The 22,605-nt window shown below is 40.8% G+C and overlaps 1 protein-coding gene across 3 annotated transcripts; it reads left to right on the forward strand.

The window, feature by feature from the left end:
• Positions 1-1,090: 1,090 nt before the first annotated feature.
• tmprss2 (transmembrane serine protease 2) lies at positions 1,091-18,458 on the forward strand. Of its 3 annotated transcripts, none has more exons than XM_080749867.1 (14): positions 1,091-1,216; positions 2,725-2,781; positions 4,143-4,338; positions 5,411-5,503; positions 6,162-6,278; positions 6,692-6,821; positions 8,073-8,189; positions 8,991-9,031; positions 9,900-10,068; positions 11,151-11,323; positions 11,431-11,526; positions 14,628-14,770; positions 15,025-15,177; positions 17,818-18,458. In XM_080749867.1, the coding sequence occupies exons 2-14, from the start codon at positions 2,767-2,769 to the stop codon at positions 17,824-17,826; spliced, it is 1,452 nt and encodes a 483-aa protein (XP_080605993.1). In that variant the 5' UTR covers positions 1,091-1,216; positions 2,725-2,766; the 3' UTR covers positions 17,827-18,458. The 3 variants fall into 3 exon arrangements, with proteins under 3 accessions (XP_080605993.1, XP_080605995.1, XP_080605994.1); XM_080749869.1 differs by having other exon boundaries at positions 14,751-14,770; XM_080749868.1 differs by lacking the exon at positions 1,091-1,216 and adding an exon at positions 2,300-2,359.
• Positions 18,459-22,605: the final 4,147 nt, after the last annotated feature.

The raw sequence follows: 22,605 nt of genomic DNA on the forward strand, positions 1-22,605 counted from the left end.
GTACTTGGCCACTAGATGGTGCAACTTCCATTCAAGTGAAAATTCTTTTGCCATTACATTTGCTTGACTGACTTAACCTTGTTATTTAGGCCTGAACACATTATGACGCAATATTTTATGCTTTAAATATAAAAAAAATAGCAGATATACAAGCTCACAGCGCGGCACCGAGTGCCGCGCTGCGAGCTTGTAGATCTGCTATTTTTGAAAAATCGTGAAAATTTGAATTTTGACCCGATTCTATAAGTGTCTTTTGAATCCTTCTAAGATTTTTGGAAAACACCTATGTGTCAGCAATCTGGCCAGCCATCGTCAAAGAAAAGGTCCTTTTCACTTAACTGGAGCTCAGTTAGTCTGTTCTCGAGAGACTACTATGTCAGTGGTGCTCAAACCTTTTCTTGTGAAGGACCCCCAAAATGATATTTATTTGGCCACGGACCCCCATTTCAAAATATCTAGTTCCAGGGACCACCCAGAAGCAAAACCTGAGTTACAAACGTTCGCTTTGAAAATACATATATTCAAAGATTTGCACACATTTTCACGACTTTTTTCAAAAATAGCAGATCTACAAGCTCGCAGCGCGGCACTCGGTGCCGCGCTGTGAGCTTGTATATCTGCTATTTTTCACTGGTTAAAGCAGTCAATAATTCTAGGCCTAAATGGGTTAATATACACACAATGTTAACGCATTGTTCTAATCCATGCTGGTTAATAATACATTTATAACGTATGCTGTTGTACAGTAGGTCTCGGAGATTGTATTTTCAATGCCCTAAAACTAAGTGACAGATGAAATTGTCAGATTGTTTTCCAATAATTTCCGATATATCCAACCAATCCACATACTCTACTGTAGGCTATATGGTCATCACAATGATTTAAAACAATAATGGGTTTAAACTGATTTTCCCCCTTGGGATAATAAAGGTATTTATCTATCTATCTAAGATGTTCGGTTATGTACTGTACACTCAAGTATGTTTTCCTTATAGCTGTATTTAAGTATTTCCTTTTCCTAGCACGTAACAGTCATATGCCATGTTAAATATTGACTAAGTCTCAAAGTCCTGAGGCCATTTCAGTTTCTGTGAACTGAAGTCATTTTCACAATTTATGCTAGTTTTGTGAGTACCTGATGGAGACAATACCCGGTTACTGATTAAACACAGAGGGAAACTTTGGGCATGTGAAGACTGAGAAGCCTACACACAGTGTAAGAGTCAAAACTGCTTTCTTGCTGCTTTAATCTGCATCTTCTGAATCTTTAATTGTAGAGGCATTGGCATCAATATGGTTGTTATATTTATGTTGCTAGCTTGGGTTATTACACCAAATGTGTGTTTATATTGCCATAAAAAGAGGTCAGATGATGGTATAGACTTCTTCCTTGTTGGATGATGACGCACACATTCTAAGGTCTTGGAGCTGTAGGAGTGGTGTAGTGGGAGGCTGCTTTAATTTGCAAAATAGTCTTGTTGTCAAACATGACAATGTTTGACAATGTATTATGTTACCTCGTCCTGTGTTGACTGTGGTCGTTCAAGGAAACCGCAAGTGCCTGACAATTGTGTTTGCATTTGCTTAGATTCCATAATTGTGTATAGCAGAAGTAGTTCTCAATGGCCATTGTTTAGCAATGTCAGTTCTGTCAAAAGTTTCAGTTATGGAACAAATGAAATTCCTGAAATTAAGTAAAAAAATAAATCTTATAAATGACACTAATAAATCAAGTAAAATTCTGTTAAAATCTTCAGTTTTAATTTTGTGATATAAAGTTAGATTTTTATGATAGTTAACTAGTTTTTGCTTGATTTCAGTCATCTGGAACTTTTTATGTGAACAGTTTTCAGATAAGATGAAAACCGGTTAGATCAATGTTGGATAGATAAACAGTAATACAATGAAGGCAGCTGGGCAGGGCCATAGTACTTGACCTACAGTACTTAGTAACCCATGTTTGGCTAATGAGGAAACAATGTGTGATCTTGTTGATTGGACACTACTGGACTGCCATGGCCATGTACGCATTGCTTTCACATTATTCACATTATCACAAGGGCTGGTTAGGAAGAACACATTTGTCTCTCTCTAGTATCAGCTTGGCCTGGATCAGAGAATGGTTACTGTTTGTTTATGTCATTTCAAGTATAGCCACACATCAACTGGCCTACAGCACACTAGCTTAAGCACACAGGGAAAGGTGTGGCCATGGCTGTTCATTACCTGGCATAGTGGAGGAATGTCCTGATTCAGAGAGAGAGAGAGAGAGAGAGATAGAGAGAGGCAGAGAGCGGGAGGAGAGTAGAACGAACAGACAGACAGAATCAGACCGTTAACAGAACATTGGCGTTTCAAGGTAAGTCAGACAAATTCAGGAATAAAATAAACATGCTGTGTGAAATCACCCTATGTGGTTAATGGATTAACTGTTTTGGAAAATTAGATCAATTCATTTTCATAACTGTCTTAGACTTGTGTGCTTTCTATTTAAGCCTAAGTTGGTGTTGTCTTAATCACTATTATTGTATACTGTACACTGAACCTAAGCCTGTAATTTGTCTATTATTTATTCGACTCATTGACAAAACTACCTCACTTGACTTTACAAAATATGTAACATAAATATGCATATCATATGAAATATTCACATATTTCCAGTCAGAGTTTCGTTAATTGATATTACCCAGCCATCTCACCTCATTGTTTGTTAACCTTTAACAGGTTTGGCAACGAACTTCCTGGAGCACTATAAGGGGCATCAGTATGAACAATGATCAGGTAAATGTAGTTTCTGTGTTTGCATAGCACATGCAAATGCCACTGCTTCAATAGATGCAAATTCTTTCCAGATATGAATCAATAACACTCCAGCAGACAGTGATGCCAGGCCTGCATATAACAGGACACAAGTCCATCACACACGTTTACTAAAGGGCAGTGATTCTCATCTAGTTGTCAAGGACCTGCCATTTGATATGCATTAGTCTTAGTTTTACTTGACTAAAATAAGCCGGGGTAAGACAGTAGGGCTGTCTTATTTTCATGTTGATCACCCTTGTTGCGACCATAGGTCGAAGATTAGTATGTAAACGGTCGCAGCTTGTCCGTATATATGTACAGTATGTATCCATCTCTGTCACGCCTGACACTGTGGTTCTATGGGTTTATCGCTCTGACATCATGCTCTGATGTCACTGTGATGTCAGGGGAACCACTCTTAACAGAATGGGTTTGCTGCTCTGACATCACGCTCTGGCTTCACTGTGATGTCACACTAACAGAATCACTTTTATGCCCATATATGGAGTTCCCTGATGTCATCAATATTAAGCCCATATCTAACAGGACTTCATAAGGGAATGCCCATATATGGAGGCCACATCGACCACATACCACACTAACAGAATCCATATTTGGCCAAGACAGCCCATATCTGTGTGACTGCCTGGTTCTACTGACAGGGATCTCCATGTATGGGCATAAAAGGGTATGATGTCAGATGTCATAGACATCATGGGACTTTCACCTAACGAATAACTGAGTAAGCATGTTTGGGCTCTCACAGCATATCTCCATATACAGTACATGGATCTCCATATATGGGTACCAGGGGTCTCCATATATGGGTAACTGGTCCGATATACATCACTGGACAGATGGCCAAGAATTGACCTCACCCTTTAGGTCACATGTCGCCCTGAGGCGTCTTACTAGTTTTTATATGTTCTGACCATCTGAATATTATAGTCAAGACGTCATGGCACAGGCCTGGTATTTATTGTTTTGAGTACAGCCTGGTCCTATGACACAAGCTCCCGCTTATCTCTGTGTAGGGCTGTGTTCCAATCCTTGCTTTCACCACTGAACCACTTGACCACCAACCTGAGTGTTTAATGTTTGTCTAAGAAAGAGCAGACCAATACAGAGCCGATACCGGTCAACTAATTCTCAGTATTACTTTATGTAGTGTTTTTGTGGTTAAAACATGTGGGTTATAGTTTTGTCTTACTGACTTGATCAATCCAACCTCAACATTAGGATTCATACTATGAAACCCAAATTGTGTTTCCTTTATTAGCCGACATTGTTGGATTATAGAGAACACTGAATCATCTTAACTTCCTTCTGATTTCCCCCAGACAGCAGGTCCCGACTTTGTAAACCGAGGGTTTCAATATGGGGATGAGAGACCACCTCCTTATGCCCCGGTGTATCCCCCTCTCCCATCTGACTATGCCTCACATGGTGTCCCCCGATACACCGCCAACCCCAGCCTCATTAACACACACCACCCTGTGACCCCTGCACAGCTAGAGCATACAACCGAGAGGAAAGGTACCGTACGCCTTATTCGATTAGTTTGTACACCTCATTCTTACATAACGTGTACATCTGAGCATATGTATCGTATGTAATGTGTAATTTTCTAGGTGCGGTGTTTGCTCATATTGCGGGTTGAAGTGTGCTTTATTATTGTGTCAGTATAGGGCTGTCACAATTATTACATAATCGTCTAATCGTAATTATTTGACATAATCGCGATTATTTGTCATAATCGTTTCCATGTTGAAAACTTTTCATATATTTTTTTTAAAGTCAAACATTTTGGAAATGGCAGATCAACAAGCTCACAACGTGTCGCGTCGCATCGCGACGCGTTGTGAGCTTGTAGATCAGCTATTTTCACTATCAATGTTCTTTTTTAAGTATAAAGTTGTCAAATATGACAGTAATGTCTTTATATATTTAGGTTATGTGTCATATCTACCATGTGCAACTTCAAAGCCTAAAAGCCAAACAGAATGTAATTGTCAACGACAAAAACACAATTAAATCGTTAATCGCAATTATTTGAGTGACAATTAATCGTCATGTCAAATGTCATAATCGTGACAGCCCTATGTGTCAGGCGACTCAGGACATGATGATGATGATGATGATGATGATGATGATGAATTTGACATCAAAATGTGTATCATATTCTTTTTACTTTTAAATATCAACAAAATGATTAACCAGTTATTACCAGAGGTTCTAGATTGTCATGGAAATTACACTGCATGCTTCTAATATTTGTGATTAAAAAAATCAATACAGATTAATACTTTAATTATTATATGTATATGTATTGATTATTATTTTACAGTATGATGGGAGTTGAACCAGTTTTTGTACCTTTCAGAATTATGTAAATGTCAAGAGTTTGCACAGTACCAACCTAAGCACAACAACTATTTATAAAATGTATTTTTTAACTTACTGTACATGACAGTGGACAATAGGATGGAATATAGTTGAAACATATACCTGATATCTAATTGAGTGTTGTTAAACCTCAAATCAAGAAGCTGAGAAAAGCATTAACAAAACAAGTGTTTTCCTGTGTTTTGTCTGTACCATGGCTCAGGACCGAAGAGAAGCCACTGTAGATGGATACTGTGTGCCATAGTGTCAGTCTTAGCCATCCTGGCCGTGACGGGAGCTTTGCTGTGGTACTTCTGTAAGTTATTGTTCATGTTCCATTGAAATTATGTTGACCTTCTGACATCACAGTCATCAGTCTGTTGATCATCCAAGCAAAACGTAGGCTATTGTACTTTATGTTTCAAGCAGTGGTGGACAGTAACAAAGTACATTTACTTGAGTATCTGTACTTTACTTATCTGAACATTATGTTTCTCACTCCACTACATTTCAAAGACAAATACTGTACTTTTGGCCACTACATTTCTAGGAAGGAAACAGTACATTATGAATTACTTAAGCCCTGTTTCAAATTTAGTGGAAATATCTTGATGCGAATGTAGATCTTCTATTTTCACTATTATTTATATGTAATACAATGTCTAACTTACACAGCAATGCATTGATATTACAAAGGAAATGTACTTTGTACATGTCCTTGAATACTTACTTAAATACTTAAGCAAGTACTTTGACTGAGCAACTTCCACTTGGAGTACTTCAAAGTGAATGTGCCACTGGTTTCACGTGACAGAACACTTTCATAGTCTACCCACAAAGGTTTATAAATAGGATTAATGAATAGAACATCTACTGTGTGTCTGTCTGTGTGTGTGAGTGTGCGTGCGTGCGTGCGTGCGTGCGTGCGTGCGTGCGTGCATGCGTGCGCGTGTGTGTGTGTGTGTGTGTTACAGTGTATTTCCAGTGTCTGCTGGGGAAGACATGTGGTAATGGTGGGGCGTGCCTCAGCGCCTCCCAGTGGTGTGATGGCGTCAAGGATTGTTCACAGGGACAAGACGAATCCCAGTGTTGTAAGCAGAAACACGCATCATGCACGCTCTTACACCACATGTTTTGTTAATGCTTTTTCTCCACTTCTGATTTGAGGTTTAACAACATACACTTACGCACATATCTTACGCTATTTTCAGATTTCAATGTATGGCATAGGCCTATATAATTTGAACGCTTACAGTCTGCATTTTCATAATCTATATAAAACTGGGAAAAGACCAGTCCCTCTCACATTTTTTCATCATGTTTCCAGTTTGATAGGCCCGGTTTATTTTACATGATCCTCAGTGAGTGTCATTTGGTTCCTAACTATTAATCACCCTCATGGACCCCACTTTGAGAACCACTGCCCTACCGAACAAGCATGTCTAATGTCCTTTTGGAAGTGACTGAAACTAGAAACCCTAACGCCAGGTCCTCTGCTGTCTAGTTCGCCTCCATGGGACCAACTTCATCCTGCAGAGCTACTCGCCAGAAGGCCAGACATGGAGGCCAGTGTGTGCAGAGGACTGGAATGATGACTATGGAAAGGCCACGTGTGAACAGATAGGATACAAGAGGTGCAGTACCATCATGTATTCTTATCAGTGCTGTCTGGTGGAAACATTAGCCTGTATATCCAAAACTACTTCTTTTCAGGAAATGTAAAAAAAAGAAAGAAGAAAATAATAAGATCCAGTGAATCCAGTGTAGTTACTTGTAAGACACCTCAGAGCGACAAGCGGTCGCGCCATGTCTTGGCTGTCTGGCCAGTGATGTATATCGGACCAGTCTTCCTCCATATATGGGCATTCCCATATGAAGTCCTGTGAGATATGGGCTTAATATTGATGACATCAGGGATCTCCATATATGGACATAAAAGGGATTCTGTTAGAGTGGTTCCCATGACATCACAGAGATGTCAAAGCGTGAAGCGTCAGAGCGACAAACCCATAGACCACTGTTAGATCACAGGTGACATCACATGTCACAGTGATGTGTCAGTGGAACCACAGTGTCAGGTGTTATAGACAGACAGACAGAGATACGGTCAAGCTGTGACCGTATACATACTAAACTGCGACCACACTATTAGTTGTCCTCAATTTATATTTATTCCACCACTTTTTTTGGCATCCTACTAGTTACACATTTTCTGAGCTAGAAATTTCCTTCGAACTTCAACTTGTTCAGCTTTACGCAGTTATTAGTGCTTGTACTCTTTACAAATTTGTATATTTTTTGAGATTTTTGAAGAAAAAAAAAAAAAAACAGTTTCCCAGTGAATTCCTCTGGGGAATGAATTCTGTCTTACTATTTATATTACTGCTTGTGCTTGACCTGAATCGAAAGTCAGTCTGAGGAGGAATGTGTACCTTTTCTACTGTACATAATATACTTTGTGCATGTTTTCAGCGAACCCACGCAGTTTCTGCAGGAACTACTTTTCTAGTTTAGTCACAAGCTCTTGTTAATACTTTTCATTCATTCAATGTTTGTAAAACCCTCAGACCGAATTAATCACTTTGACCTTGAGCTTTTTTTTTAAGATTTACTCTTGGGCTTTTATGCCTTTATTGATAGGACAGTAGACCGACAGGAAATGGGGAGAGAGATGGGGAGTGACACGCAGCAAAGGTCGTCGGGAACGGGATTCAAACGCGCAACACTCTGTCAGGCTGGCATTGCAGCCTAGGGTTCCCGGACAACCATGCCGGCAGCCCGGATCGACTTTCAGTATTCTTTAAGCAAATATGGCCATTTGCATTTGATTCCATTCGTACAGTGGAGTAAAATGAACACAGAGACTTGCTTTGCATATTCCACAGACGGGATTATGTGTCTTCTACTCAGACCAGTGTAGGATCCTTGGCTCATGGAGGCTACATGAAAGTGAAGTCTGGATATACAGCTGGAAAATATATCCAGTCACTGCTAACACACAGGTACGTATGGACCAGGTCACGTGTTTTTAACCACTTCAGCCCCAGTTCCGTATTCTGGAAAAAAGAAAACCTTTGCCAAAAATAGCAGATCTACAATTTAAGGACTTTTATATTCCTCTAAATAAGACCACAACACACTATACTATAAAAAATGGTTAGACCAAATTGTCAAATATTAGAGGCTGTCAAAATGGGGTCTGCACATGGCACCGTAAAAATAGACGATCTACAACATGTAGATCTGCTATTTTCACAACATTTATCTGTGGAACCGAGTCAAACTAAATGTAATGGCTCAACTACTAAGTGCTTGTCAGGGTGGGGTGTCCCCATGTCAAATATAATTATTTGGGGGGGTCGCGGCCTGAAAATGTTGAATGTCTACCAATCTGTATGGTATAGTGTGGGAGTAAATTTTAGGACATCAAGTGTAAAGTAATGTGTGTATTTATGATAATACAGTAAGAATTATTCTTTTGTACTGTAGTAATCTTATTAGCCTTTTCAGTATTTTTGTTAATGTATTGTAAATATGAACGATTTCTGTAAGGAAGATTGATAGAGAACAGGTTATTGATAAAGCAGTGGTTCTCAAACATTTTCATGTAAATATTGGTGAGTTTATCGTCATTTAATACACTCAGATATACTTGTAGAACTTTCTGTATGGAGGGGCTCTGTATGGAGGTTGTTGCAGCTTGGATGCAGATAGCATCTAAGTTGCTTGCGGCTAGGGTAGGACAGGAACAAATGGATTGCAGCTTTACATACAACTCATTTGTGTGTCACTTTCCCTTGCAGTAAAACATGCACAGTCCCTGCTGTCAGCCTGCGCTGTATTGGTAAGCTGTTGCTTTAACTTTACTTTGGCTAAAGTAAAATACCAGTAAAATAAATTAAGTGAGTGAGTATTTCATTGGTAATCTGGGCTCTGCCTATTGGATTCCAGCCTAGTCTACTGGTGATGGTAGCCAATCAGCCTTCCTCACTCAAGCAACCTGTTTAATAGAGGGCACTTAAAGGGCCAGTTCACCTCTGGGTCAACCAGATCTTATTTTATTGTTGTTTGGGAGAAGATCAACACAATCCTGAGTTATTTTTTGTGTTCAATCTGGGCTTTGAGATATTTTAGTATTTCAGCGTGAACGATGATGCTTTTTGCATCATTTGACACATCATGCTGCATCATATGATGCAAAAAGCATCATCATTCACACTGAAAAACTAAAATATCTAAAAACACAGATTGAACACAAACAATTACTCTGGGTTGTGTTGATCTTCTCCCAAACAACAATAAAATAAGATCTCGTTGACCCAGAGGTGAACTGGCCCTTTAACTACGTTAAGCAGAGTAGTGTATGCATGCCTGCATGGAAGTAACTTTTATGTCTAATTTCTGTAGATATTGAGGAGATGAGTTATACTGGGTTACACTGGCGATCCCTGATGGGAAGTAGCCAAAAGAAGAAGCTAGAGTTATAAATGTTACAATACAGTATGTATGCTATTTACATATAAATATATGTTGTATGTTTGATTGCAGATTCTATGTGTATGGTTTAGAATTGGATGATGCATTTGATGTTTGCATGGTGTTCTGGTTACTAGCATTTAATAGTTTCTTTTAAGTTAATTTTGAATAAACGTTTGTTTCTCTTCTTTGTCTTTTTGCCTAAACGTGCAATTGTTTTTAAATCCCTTCCTCAGAATGTGGTGTGAGTGAGGCGGGCCCCAGGACTCGTATTGTGGGGGGCACACAGGCAGTGAGGGGGGCTTGGCCATGGCAAGTCAGTCTACAAATTAACGGCCAGCACGTGTGCGGAGGCTCCATCATCAGCCCATACTGGATTGTGTCTGCTGCTCACTGCTTCCAAACGTGAGTCTATTCTTTTAGACCTCCAGTTTGATTATGCATTAGGCCACAGACGGACCCCATTCATTATCTCTGGGACCCCAATCTACATTGTAAACTCCTCTGGACTGTAGGCCCGGGCAATAGGGCAAGTGAAGCTGGTGTTCTGTTACGCAGAGTGGCAGGATTATTTGGTATCAGCCCTGGTACCATTTCCAAAAAAGTTCTGTGAGACTGGTGAAGTCAAAGGAAGACAACAACCTAAGAAGATGCTCAGGTGCCTGTCACACACCTGCCTGCAAATGGTACCAGGGCTGACACCAAATAATGCGTAATCTGTGTAATGGAACACCAGCTTCACTTACCCTATTGCACGGGCCTTATCCTGAAGGGACAAACATGGCATCTTTCCATGGGGGAACCCCAGGGAAAGATGAGCATGGAACCCATGAGGAACCCCTGAGTCCGTGCCCGTGTGTGCTGGCACCACCAGGTGTGTGCTGACAGGTCCCTCAAAACGAGAGCGATTACCAACAGAAGCCTATTGGGGGATTTTGGCAAATATTTGGGGGGTACTAGCCACACGTTTAGCTGTGTTGCTCATTCCTGTGCCTCGTTGGAAAGGTGACTAATCAACAATAAAACACAATACCAATTTGTATTACTGAAGTGGAGAAATAATCGAAGTTACATTTCTCAACTTTTTGTGGGCAGTTAATATATACTGTAGTGTATATACACATACTGTATAACTGGCTTCCGAACTGTGGAATAGACTCCCTGTTGCACTAAGAACAACAGACTCACTCCATTGGCCTGAAGACTCACCTCTTCAGACTCCACCTAGGCCCATAGCACTTAATGTAGCTCACCTACCCCCCAATGACCATACATGAAAGCATTTTTTCTTAGGTTTTTATATAAAGCTTTTTTACTGACTAGGTGCTCGTTCTACCTTGCTTATTGTATTGATGTATTACCTTGCTTATTGTAAGTCACTCTGGATCAAGTGCGTTTGCTAAATGCCTAAATTGTAAATTGTATAACTGGTTATTGTTTTTTCCCCCCATAGTTGACCTGTCACCTGTTTCTCATCTCCACCTTAGGTACTCCAATCCTGCGTTGTGGACGGTGCATTCTGGTGATGTGAGCTTGACTGCAATGATTTGGATTAGCAGCAATAGAGTTGAAAGAATTATCAATCATAAAGGATATGACTCAGACACCAGTGACAATGACATTGCTCTGCTGAAGCTCAGTACTCCCCTCACATTTTCACGTAAGTGCGCTTCCAACACATACAGTAATTGTAATACTGTACATGCACCCTGTATATTTCTGGTGGGTATATTTGTTTCAACGTTCAGCTTGATATTTCTGCTTTAGGAGATGTGAGGCCTGTATGTCTGCCCAATAATGGTGTTAACTTCTCCCCTGAGCGCCAGGCCTGGATCACTGGATGGGGAGCCTTAAGATCGCAAGGTGAGGCAGAATAGGTTGGATGTGTTAAAACCAAGACATTTGCACAGTTAAAGGTGTATTCAGTGATAATGAAAGTGGCCGGGGGTCACCTTGTCCCTTACTGGCCTTACAGCGTGGAAATGTTTAGTTTTTTATAGATTTTTTTGATCATTAGACCCAATCACTGAATATCGGTAGGCCTACGTCTCCAGCTTCAGGATATGTATGATACTGATTTACTATGAGACTGTGGCATTTTATGAGTTCAGTAGTTTACAATCTAGGCATTTAGCAGACGTTCTTAATTCAGAGCGACTGTGGTTCTCAAACCTTTTATTTTGACCATCATAACTAAACATCATAACATAACTACGGCCATACTCTACCCTGATTGGTCGAGGACTGGCTGGCCACCTCTGAAAACCGAATCCAGCTATGCTCATAACACGGGCCATGGTGGTAGTCCTTATATGGTCAGCACACATTCTAGTGAGGAGAATGAATGGAAAATGTACCAATTATATTTTTATTTGAATGAAATACAATCACTGAATATACCTTTAAAAGTAAAGGAAGAGGCAGAAAAACCAAAAGAGCTTATTCGAAGCCTCGACCTATACAGTAGATCAGAAAATCAAACAAACAAAAAACATTAACATAACCGAACCAGCAACTATAAGCTTTTTGCTAAATACAAAGACAATTTTAATATAGATACTAAATTCCCTGTCGTATACATAGGGAGACAGGATAGACAAAAGTTAGTGGTACTCCAGACATACATAATGCCTATTTATACTTTGTTGCATGCCAGTGTTGTGCATGAAAATAGCCGAGCTTGTAGATCGAATATTGTAGTTGATCGTTGCAAGACACACAAGTCAGGCTTTTCTCTCTCACAAGCACAAGGCATATTCCCAGACAGTATCACTGTGCAAGCAAAATAAATGTCTGTCTCCCCTAACTGGAACTACAGTATATGCAGCATGATAAAAGGAAAGGAGTGCAAAGTAGAAGGAAATAACTGATGCAATTGCATATCACACAGTGAAAGACATGGTTCCCTTTATCACAGTTGAGACAATGTGTTTCAAGTGGCTTGTTATAAAACCTTCATGGAAAGGGTAGTACATGTTAGACATATTTTAGACAAGTTGGAACATTTTTGAGCACCAAGTAGAATTCATGATTTCTTTACACTATGTCATGTGTTATACGCGATATTATCGTTTATCGTGATAAAAAACCCTCACGAATTCGTACCGTGGAGATTTAATTTATCGCGATATCGTCCTCCGTCAAGCACTGGGATTAATTCACCCTTTATTTGCCGAGCTGCATATCCGGTAGCCTTTAAACCCACTATAATTGGTAAAAGGTACTTACTTATATATACGTATATGTTACAGTATGTTTGGGTAACTCAGGACGGTAAGAGTAAGAGCGCTTGTTTTGTCGTTCACCACACACTAATCACCACCAGATGGCGACGACAGCCCATAGACAGCCATTCACTAGTGCAGGCGCTGACGTCACTCGTTTGCGACTCTCTTTCTTTATTTACTGCGACCGAGTATTTCCCGGTGAGTTTAAGCGCAACGGTGGGGGCTTGGGAGTGTGGGGAACACGCACCACTGACTATTGCTGATGATGGAGAGGTTAAATAGCTTGAGAGGCACTCTTGCCTATTTAGTAAGAGACTCGTAGCCAATTGCAAGATATTTAAAAGTTATTTGGGGCCATGATTATATCCTTTTCTTCCCTCAACTAGACTAAGAATTTATATTGTCTGTCGGTGTTATTGTTTACAACCACAATTATTCACGTGTGGCAAGATCGCGGTTCACTAGTTTTTAGTAGCCTATAATAGTGTAGGCTTAGAAGCCTTTTCCGAAGTTAATTTAATGTTTTCCATTTAATGATTTCCTTTCTCCTCATCTAATCTTGCGCTAACGCACGCAACTGCTTTTGCCATGTTTTAAGGCCGTGTAGGCTTTTCAGAAGTTAATTTAATGTTCTCAATTTAATGGTTTCCTTCATCGTCATCTTCCGCTAATGCACGCAACTGTTTTCGCCAGGTTTAAGGTCTTTTTTTAGTTGTTTCTCATAAGCTCGCAACCCTCCTTGCCCATCGGCCCCCACCGTTGCGCTTAAACTCACCGGGAAATACTCGGTCGCTTATTTACTAGCCTAGCTGGGCGGTGTTTAGCCATTAGCTTAGCCATTAGCTTAGCCATTAGCTTACTATGAGCGTTTATCGTGGGCTTGCCCAGGCCTTACGGCCTGGGCATAAATATAACGATTGCATTCACCACGGCTTCGTAACTCGCGTGGCCGGCCCTGGCCCTGGTCCGCTGGCCTTCGCGCCGCTTGCAATGTCGTGGACAATCGAGCGGCTCCGCCTGGAGGACGTTGTTGTGGGCGACCGCTTGTTCCGCCCCGTGCGGCACCACGAGTGCTCCGTTTCTCGACCGTCCTGTTTCTCTAACAAACCGTGACATATATACGTACTTGATACAGTCTTTTTTTCACTCTCTATCAGATGTCTTTGCCAAAAAATAGCCGTTTATTGTTTATGTTCCGCCCCAGGATAATGGATTTTGATTATCGTGATAATATCGTAAATCGCAATGTCTTTTGTCACAATAATCGTAATATGAAATGTTCATATTGTCCCATCCCTATACAGTATGTTGTATGTTGACTGTATATGCATCAAATATTGAGATTTATATTGTTTGTCGCCACAAGGCCTAAAATATGGAGATCATAATTATGTTTTGCTGTGTTGCCAACTTGTCCAGCATATTTGGGAGCGTAGCGCTATTCCGAGGTCCCAGTAGTCTGAGGCTAACCTGACGACGCTAGTGAATGCTAACCTGGTGAATGCTAAGCCTAAACCCTAACCCTAAACCTAACCCTAACCGGACTACTGGGACCTCGGAATATCGAGATTAGATTTACCATCCAGTACTAGCGGAGAATGTATCTCATATCTCATTTAACTTCCCCACTATTTATTTTCATTGCTACATTTGTTATGAATGGCAGTGGCGTTTAGAACATTTAGAAGTGAATGGAGGAGTGTGTAGTTTAAGTACAATTTTCACTTTTGTCTTTAGGATCTTCCCCTGACACTCTAATGCAGGCCGAGGTTACTATTTACAGCAGAGACAAATGCAACAGAGAGGAGGTGTTGGATGGAAAAGTGACTGAAACCATGATATGTGCTGGCAAACTGGAAGGAGGGGTGGACTCATGTCAGGTCAGTCTCTCTCCACCTCCATGAATAACACACTTAGACATTGCACACAGATGGCACAAGCAAAATGTCTGTACTAAGATCCACTGGTGATCACTTAAGCTTAATTTATACTATCACATAAACGGTATTGCCTGCTCAAGAAGTGTTAATAGCTTAAAAATATAATGTTTTCGGCAAGACATCTGCACATCCATATTATAGTGTAACACTGTCTCACACACTCTAACACACTAAATTTCTCTCGATTACTGCAGGGTGACAGTGGAGGACCCCTGGTAGCCAAGGAAGGACAAATATGGTGGCTGGCAGGGGACACAAGCTGGGGTATAGGATGTGCATGGAGGAACAAGCCTGGAGTCTATGGAAATGTCTCCTATTTCATTGACTGGATATATGAACAAATGAAGGTATTTGTGCAGGGGTGACCATAGCCAATTGCCAAACCTAATGTACTGTAGGCCTACATCATTTAATTAATGCGATTGCCTATAGGGTAACCAGACTATAGTTATTGTCCAGCTTTATTATTTCATCTAGAGTAACCCCTAAACCCCCCAAAACATATTTCAAACACTAAAAATGGAAGATGTGAACACTGCTGAATTCTGAGACGTATCACGCTGCTGGCGTTTTGCCCTAACATCAGCTGAGCTGTGTAGTTTGCTGCGACTGGTGTACTTTTGTGGTGTAGCCGTTTCTGCTGAGTGTGTAGTTTGCTGTTATTGGTCTACTGTATGTTTGTTGGGACATTCAGATTTCTGGGGACCTACATGAGACAAACCATAGCATTTAAAAACAAAAAACATTATCCATTGAATTGCAGTATACAATATAAAACCAACTTCATCGAAGTGTCTTATAAGATTCTTCTACTTCATCCACTATTTCTGGCCAGCTCTTCTACCAAGTAGCCATGGAGATCCTCCTCTGTGACCTTTCTGTTTCATGTGGACATTGCCCTGAGCAGAATTTTGCAACGATTTACGAGTCATATTCCATGAATGTCGAGCACAAGCATGGGTGTTCTCTTCTGCAGTTTAAGAGTTTCATGGTCTGAGGAAGGAACTGTGACAAATTCCTCAGGAATGTTTGGCCTTTCTCCTCTGCGGCTGACTATAGTGTTTTAGGTTACCTGGGTTCGAAGTAGCCTCAGCTTCACCTGCTGCAGTTTGTCCTGTTTTATTGTGTTGATTTGTGGCTGCTGTCTCCCATGTGTCCAAAAACATATATATCGTTGTCGTCGGGTGGAAACCTTGTATCTCCAAATTTCAAATGTGTACGTTCTTTCGCAAAGTAAAGCCCTGCTTCATCATACAAGGCCGTCGCACAAAAGTAGTGAAAACAGCAGATCTACAAGCACACAACGCCTCGCGGAGCGAGGCGTTGTGTGCTTGCAGATCGGCTGTTTTCACTAGTTTGACTCGTTTTTAAAATGATAAATGCAAAACAAACGGTTTTGGACATGCATGTTTTTCACCCGACAACGACGATATATATTTTAAAATTCAGAGGTAGTTCATACAACCAGAGCACCAGAGCAGCAAATAAAAGCACTTTGTATGTTGAAATTACTGATTCATAGCAAGACAATATAGTACACCAGTAAGACTCCCTAATCGGGAGATAAGCGACCGCTAGGGCTGGGCAATTAACCCAAAATACATCAAAACCGATACTTAGGACCAATTAACTGACTTAATCTTGCTAATGTAGGCTAATCAAGTAATAGAGAAGCAGGTATTTTGTTTTGGATATATATCTTTTTTTAAATCTATTATATATCAACACATCGACACAGAAGAAATATAGAAAATATATATATAATCGATTAAAATGATTCTGATTAACCACTTAAACTTGTTTATACATTGTTGTGCAATGGTGGCATACAAAAACTGTGGAAATAGCCGATCTACAAGCTCACATCGCGAGGGATTTGCGCTTGTACTATAGCTATAGGCTGTGTGTGTGTGTGTGTGCGTGTGTGCGTGCATGCGTGTGTGTGTGTGTGTGTGCATGTGTGTGTGCATGCATGCGTGTGTGCGTGCACATGCATCTGAGTAGTGTCTGTGTGTTTGTCCGAAGCTAATCTCACAAACCACTGGGCTGATCAGCACCAGACTTCTTGTGCATATTGCCAGTAGGCCAGTACCCACCTCCATGCACTTTCACATATCTTTATATCGTCGTTGTCGGGTGGAAACCTTGTGTCTACAAATTTCAAATTTGTATGTTCTTTCGCAAAGTAAAGCCCTGCTTCATCATACAAGGCCGTCGCACAAAAGTAGTGAAAACAGCAGATCTACAAGCACACAACGCCTCGCGGAGCGAGGCGTTGTGTGCTTGCAGATCGGCTGTTTTCACTAGTTTGACTCGTTTTTAAAATGATAAATGCAAAACAAACGGTTTTGGACATGCATGTTTTTCACCCGACAACGACGATATATATTTTAAAATTCAGAGTTAGTTCATACAACCAGAGCACCAGAGCAGCAAATAAAAGCACTTTGTATGTTGAAATTACTGATTCATAGCAAGACAATATAGTACACCAGTAAGACTCCCTAATCGGGAGATAAGCGACCGTCAGGTCGCAGCGTGATTTTAGGCCAAAATGAGTAGGAGCAGTGTCCAAAAATGTGTTTGAAAAAGTCGGCCTGACAGTGGCGCTATATGGGACAGATCCATGTGGATGAGATGAGTGTAGACATACTGTGTACCGATTTGCGTGATTTTAGGGCAAAATCTGTAGGAGCAGTGTCCAAAAATGTGTTTTGCAAGAATCGACCTCATGGTGGCGCTAGAAGAGGGCCATGTGAGAATTGGGTGGAGGTTGTGTTTTGGCAGGCAAGGAGTGTGTGTGCAAAATTTGGCATGGATCGGGGCAACGGTTGTGGAGATATGAGCAGGGCAAAAGTGTGACGTGTGACGGACAGACGGACAGACAGCCGGTGGAGGTTTTGATAGTATAGTAAGTGTGACCTGACGGTCGCAATAAGATGACTACTAAGACTTTTTTTCTTCTTCTTCTTTTTTTATCCTAACAGAATTATTGATGAAGAAGGCACTGAAGAGAAGCCCTCTCGATGATCCAGCAACACTTTAACGAACACTTTTTCTCCTGTGTTGTTTCACCCCCCTTTTTAAAATAATGACCTTACGCCGAAATTGATTAGTACGGTGTGCAGGCAAAAGAGAGGCAAACCTCAATTTGTATGTTGGATTTTTCTTTGTTTCATTTATTTTTTTATTTACTTTTGTATGTAACGTTTATGTGATTACTATTCAATTGGAATAGTGTGACTTTTTATAAAACTGCTTTATGTTTATGCCAACAGAACAATAGCATGCCTTGCTGATCTTGTCAGTAGAAGTAACCTCATTGGGGTGCAGTTATTGTATATTGATATCTAATAAATAGAGTACGGTGAATTACTAGGCCAATCCAAAAAGTAAATACATTTATCTGTTACTCTCATCCCAAGAACATCAAACTACAATCGCCATATTTATTTTTCTTTTGTAAATGGATACTACTTCATACTGCAGTGTCACATAAAACTAAAAGTAGCTAAAATAGGTTATCTCTGAATATTTGGATATTGAAAGTGGTTATGTGTGTCTGTGGGTTTTTAAATATTGAACCAATGAAAGTGTTAAAGCTTGTGACTAAATTAGCTACATTGGATCCATTGGTACACAGGTCCTTTTTGACATTTCCTGAAAAGTAAGAGTTTTGCACAAGGATGTTTATTATGGAACGGCCTCAAACCAGCAAAACACTTGTTTTGTTTAGTCATAAAATTGACCAATTGTGCTGTGAAATATTTTCGCTTCACCAGGAGGGTGACCCTTGCTGCCGACTCATTTCGGCACTTGTTGTGTCTTTGTTTGGTGCCCCCAGAGCTTGGTGCCCAGGGCTGCAGCCCCTAAAGCCGATCCAAGTGTGCATTAAGCCGGAGCTGGCTCCAATGTTAGGAATACAAAAGAGGAAACAAAAGCCCTTACCATAACAGGTTGGGCATAAACTTTACACCAATCAGAACATGTCACATACAGGTAAGAGCCATTGACAATAAGCAACATGCACTTCCACTCTGCAGTCGGCAGCCAAACCTGCATCCTCAAATGTTGACCCTGAGAAGGAAGGAAGTGTCTTTAATTGCAGTGATGATTTTCTACTGCAATTTCACAAGACTTTTGGTACGATAAGATGCTCCATCAGAAGTTCATTTGAAGTCAAAGGCCCATTAAATTTTTTCAGCTGAACTGGTATGGTGTCTACTGGCGGCTATTTGTTGATATTGCACAGTGTATCTGAATGAGCTGTGATAACTAATTGTTAAAGACAATTTTAGCCTCAAGATGGTGCTCAAGAACATTTGCAAGCTAGAGCACAGCATGTTCTTCCAAACAGTACTGTTTGATGTGTCACTTTCCTTAAAATGTAGCATGACAACAAATTATAAACCAGCACCTTGTTTGAGGTTACACTGGCACTGTCTGAATTTATTTCCTCCTTTGAGTGACACACGTGAGGTCCTGTATCTTCCTCCACATTGCTGTGAGTGACTTCCAATTCTCTCAACTCTTTAACTTTAGTGCCTCTATACCCCTTGAGACCTTTTCTGTCTTTGTTCCTCTCATCTCCTTCCCATCTCTCATCTCTCACCATCAGCACGGCTGTCTAATCAGTGCTCATGGAGGTTGTCTTGCTAATTGGCAGATGCTCAATCCCAGAGCCTGCATCTGCTACCTGTTTGTACCAATTAACAGACCCATGATACCGCGCTGACACCTCTTCAATGGGTTAACAGATGCCACAATTAGCCACTCATTTGAAAAGCTGCCTGTTTAGAATGAGGGCCCTTGTTGTATCATCCACGACCAAGGGGGCCGCCTTTCATCTATTTGCCTTTTTCTTGTCTCTCAAATGAGACGTGGGCAGGCAAGAGGACCCCAGCGTGTTGAACAAACAAACACTCAGCTGAAACCCTAAAGCAGCTCTCCACACTGTCTCTTGACCGATTAGAGGCTAAAGGTTTAAATGGCAAGATTCAGAATTACAGTACATGAGATGGGAGGTGTTTAAAGCGGTGTTTCTGTTGCTTGTCTATGGCCGCAGTGACCATAGCCTTGCTGAACCACATAGTACTTAATACTGTACTATTTTTTCCCTCTCTATACAAGCCCAGAACATATCGCAACACAACGCATGAGCCAAGTTTTGTCTAATGAGTTTGGTTGTACTCCTGCACACGTGTCCATCTGCCCATTCTTAGGTTTGCAAGGCCTTTGCACAGGATGGGTGCAATCAGCATCCATGGAAATGCGGTGGCAGTAGCTGAGTGGTTAGAGGCAGCCTGGGAATTGGAAGGTCGCTGGTTCACCCCCTGGCCCACCCAGTGAGTCCCTGTGCACCAGTGGTGGGAAAAAATGTGTTACTTTAGTAAAGGTATCAATACTGGAATGTAGAAATACTCTGTTACAAGTAGAAGTTCGGAAATTAAAAATGTACTTGAGTAAAAGTACAAAACTATTGGCATCAAAATGTACTTAAAGTACCAAAATGTTTGAAAATCTACAAGATCTAGAAGCCCAGAATGCGGTGCGTTGTGCGCTTGTAGATCTGCTATTTTCAAATAGCCTAGGTGTAAAATAGGGCTAAATTGGTTAATGTATATTTTATAATATTATACATTAATATCTGCAAAGTAACTAGTAACTTAAGTTTTCAAAAAATGTTAGTGGAGTAAAAGTACAATAGTTGGATCCGAGAAGCAGTGGAGTAGAAGTAAAAGTTAGAAAAAATTAGAAATACTCCCGTAAAGAACAAATGCCTCAAAATTACACTTAAGTATAGTAATTAAGTAAGTATACTTAGTTACTTTACACCACTGCTGTGCACTGTATTAATAGTGTCCACTGGCTCGGTAAATGCAGATGACAATTTTCACATGCTGTATGTGGAAATGTAGTGACAAATATCCATCAACAACTAAAGGGGGCTACATTATTATAATAAATGTTGAGCTGCATTATGTAACTGAATCCAGCCATGAATGATGTAGAAATGAAAATGGTATTTATTATTTTTTTCATCTCAAAGGAACAAAAAGCATCCATAAATGCGTATATGCAAATATTTCTTCAGTTAGAAAATGTAACTGGGCTCTTTAAATTCAGTTATCCAATTATTGTGTAGAAAATGGTTTTGACATTAAGTATAAAAACACTGAGGGTAATTTGTAGTAACAGAAAGGCAACGCTGTTACCAGGGGCTAAGAGCTAATCTTGGGTAAAGCCTAAAGGAGAGGAGAAAAAAAAGGTTCTTGGAGGATGTTTAAGTTAAGGAGGCTTACTGGTGTGATTCTGCCCTAGTTCTCACCACCACTTAGTGAATGTGTATGTAAAATATGAGGGTAATGTGTGTGTGTGTGTGTGTGTGTGTGTGTGTGTGTGTGTGTGTGTGTGTGTGTGTGTGTGTGTGTGTGTGTGTGTGTGTGTGTGTGTGTGTGTGTGTGTGTGTGTGTGTGTGAGAGACAGAGAGAGATATAGAGAGGGATGAGAGGGGGTACAGAGAGTGCTTCTGCGGTTGTTTAGGTGTGAGCCTTAGTATGTGCATAGACATATTCAGGCGTGCCCGCGCGCAAGTATGAGAGAGGGTAGGGGGGAGTGTGAGAGCATGTTACTGTAATCCTGCCTGCGTGTGCACATGGATCCAAACCGCATGTGTCATTTTGTACAAAGGGTATGATCATACCAACACTCTTCAGCAGCCAATGAGGGGAGAGCGCTTGTTACTGGGCAGTTATGTGTTTATTTTTCCCCCCCCTTTCCGTTCTTTGGTGAGGTCGATGTCACGCGTCAAGCCTCATAGCGTCTCAGATCACCGGGAGTCTTTACGACACGCTGGCGTCCTGCGGTTGTGACGAGCATCAGCACTCTCACTGGTTTTTGTAGGTCAACCAGTATTGAGCTTTATGGGTGCAGCCCAGCTAACAACACATGCACTGGTTCTTCACAGTGTACTGTAGAGGAGCAAAGGTCATAAAGGGCATTCTAGGCACACGCATGTATTGGGTTGGGTGAGATGTCAACCCTACTGTAGGCCTATATCATACATGGGCAACTGGCAGCCCGGGGGCCACATGCGGCCCCCACCTTCACTTATCACAAATAATTCAGGATTCCAATTCAAAAGAAGCAAAAATAGCCAATCTACAAGCTCAAAACGCATCGCAGCTATTTTTGCTTCTTTTGTATGAGATACTAGAATGACAAAGTAGGACGTAGCAATATGCATTGTGGCCCTCTGGAGTGAAGGTGGAAATATAGTGGCCCTCGCTATCATCAAAGTTGCCCACCCCTGGCCTATATACTTTGTTGACCAGAGTCCCCCAGGGGTCCATACTTGCCCCCCCTCCCCACACACACACACCAAAGCTGAATGTTCAACTGTTATCACATGAGGGACTTCAGGGTTCATGTGTTTAAAACGATCTGCAAGTCTATTTTAAGAGTTTTTCCACCATGGTTTATCAACGGTATTGCATCCTTCGGGATCTTTTTCTTGAGCATGCTTATTTCAATATCAGTCACTAGCTATTGGTAATGTAGGCTACCATTTAAGGTACATGCCCTAATCAATTGGTCAACAGAAGAGACCTATTGGCAATGAGAAATTGTATCATTCTCATATTGATCTTCTAGACAGCCGTCTTGAAATGGCATGACAGCTGTATTTATTTATGGATTTGCACTATATTGTTCATTTCTATCAATGTGGAGTACAGCACTTTCTTTTACAAAACAGATTCTGAGAAATATATGGC

Source organism: Nannobrachium achirus (assembly GCF_963921795.1).
Source record: "Nannobrachium achirus genome assembly, chromosome: 19".
NCBI classification, from domain to species: domain Eukaryota; kingdom Metazoa; phylum Chordata; class Actinopteri; order Myctophiformes; family Myctophidae; genus Nannobrachium; species Nannobrachium achirus.

Excerpts from the sequence above, each read along its gene's own strand:
- tmprss2 (XM_080749867.1), top strand. Across the intron at positions 6,822-8,072 it reads GAACAGATAGGATACAAGAG|ACGGGATTATGTGTCTTCTA; the intron begins GTGCAGTACCAT and ends CATATTCCACAG. Across the intron at positions 11,527-14,627 it reads GGGAGCCTTAAGATCGCAAG|GATCTTCCCCTGACACTCTA; the intron begins GTGAGGCAGAAT and ends TTTTGTCTTTAG.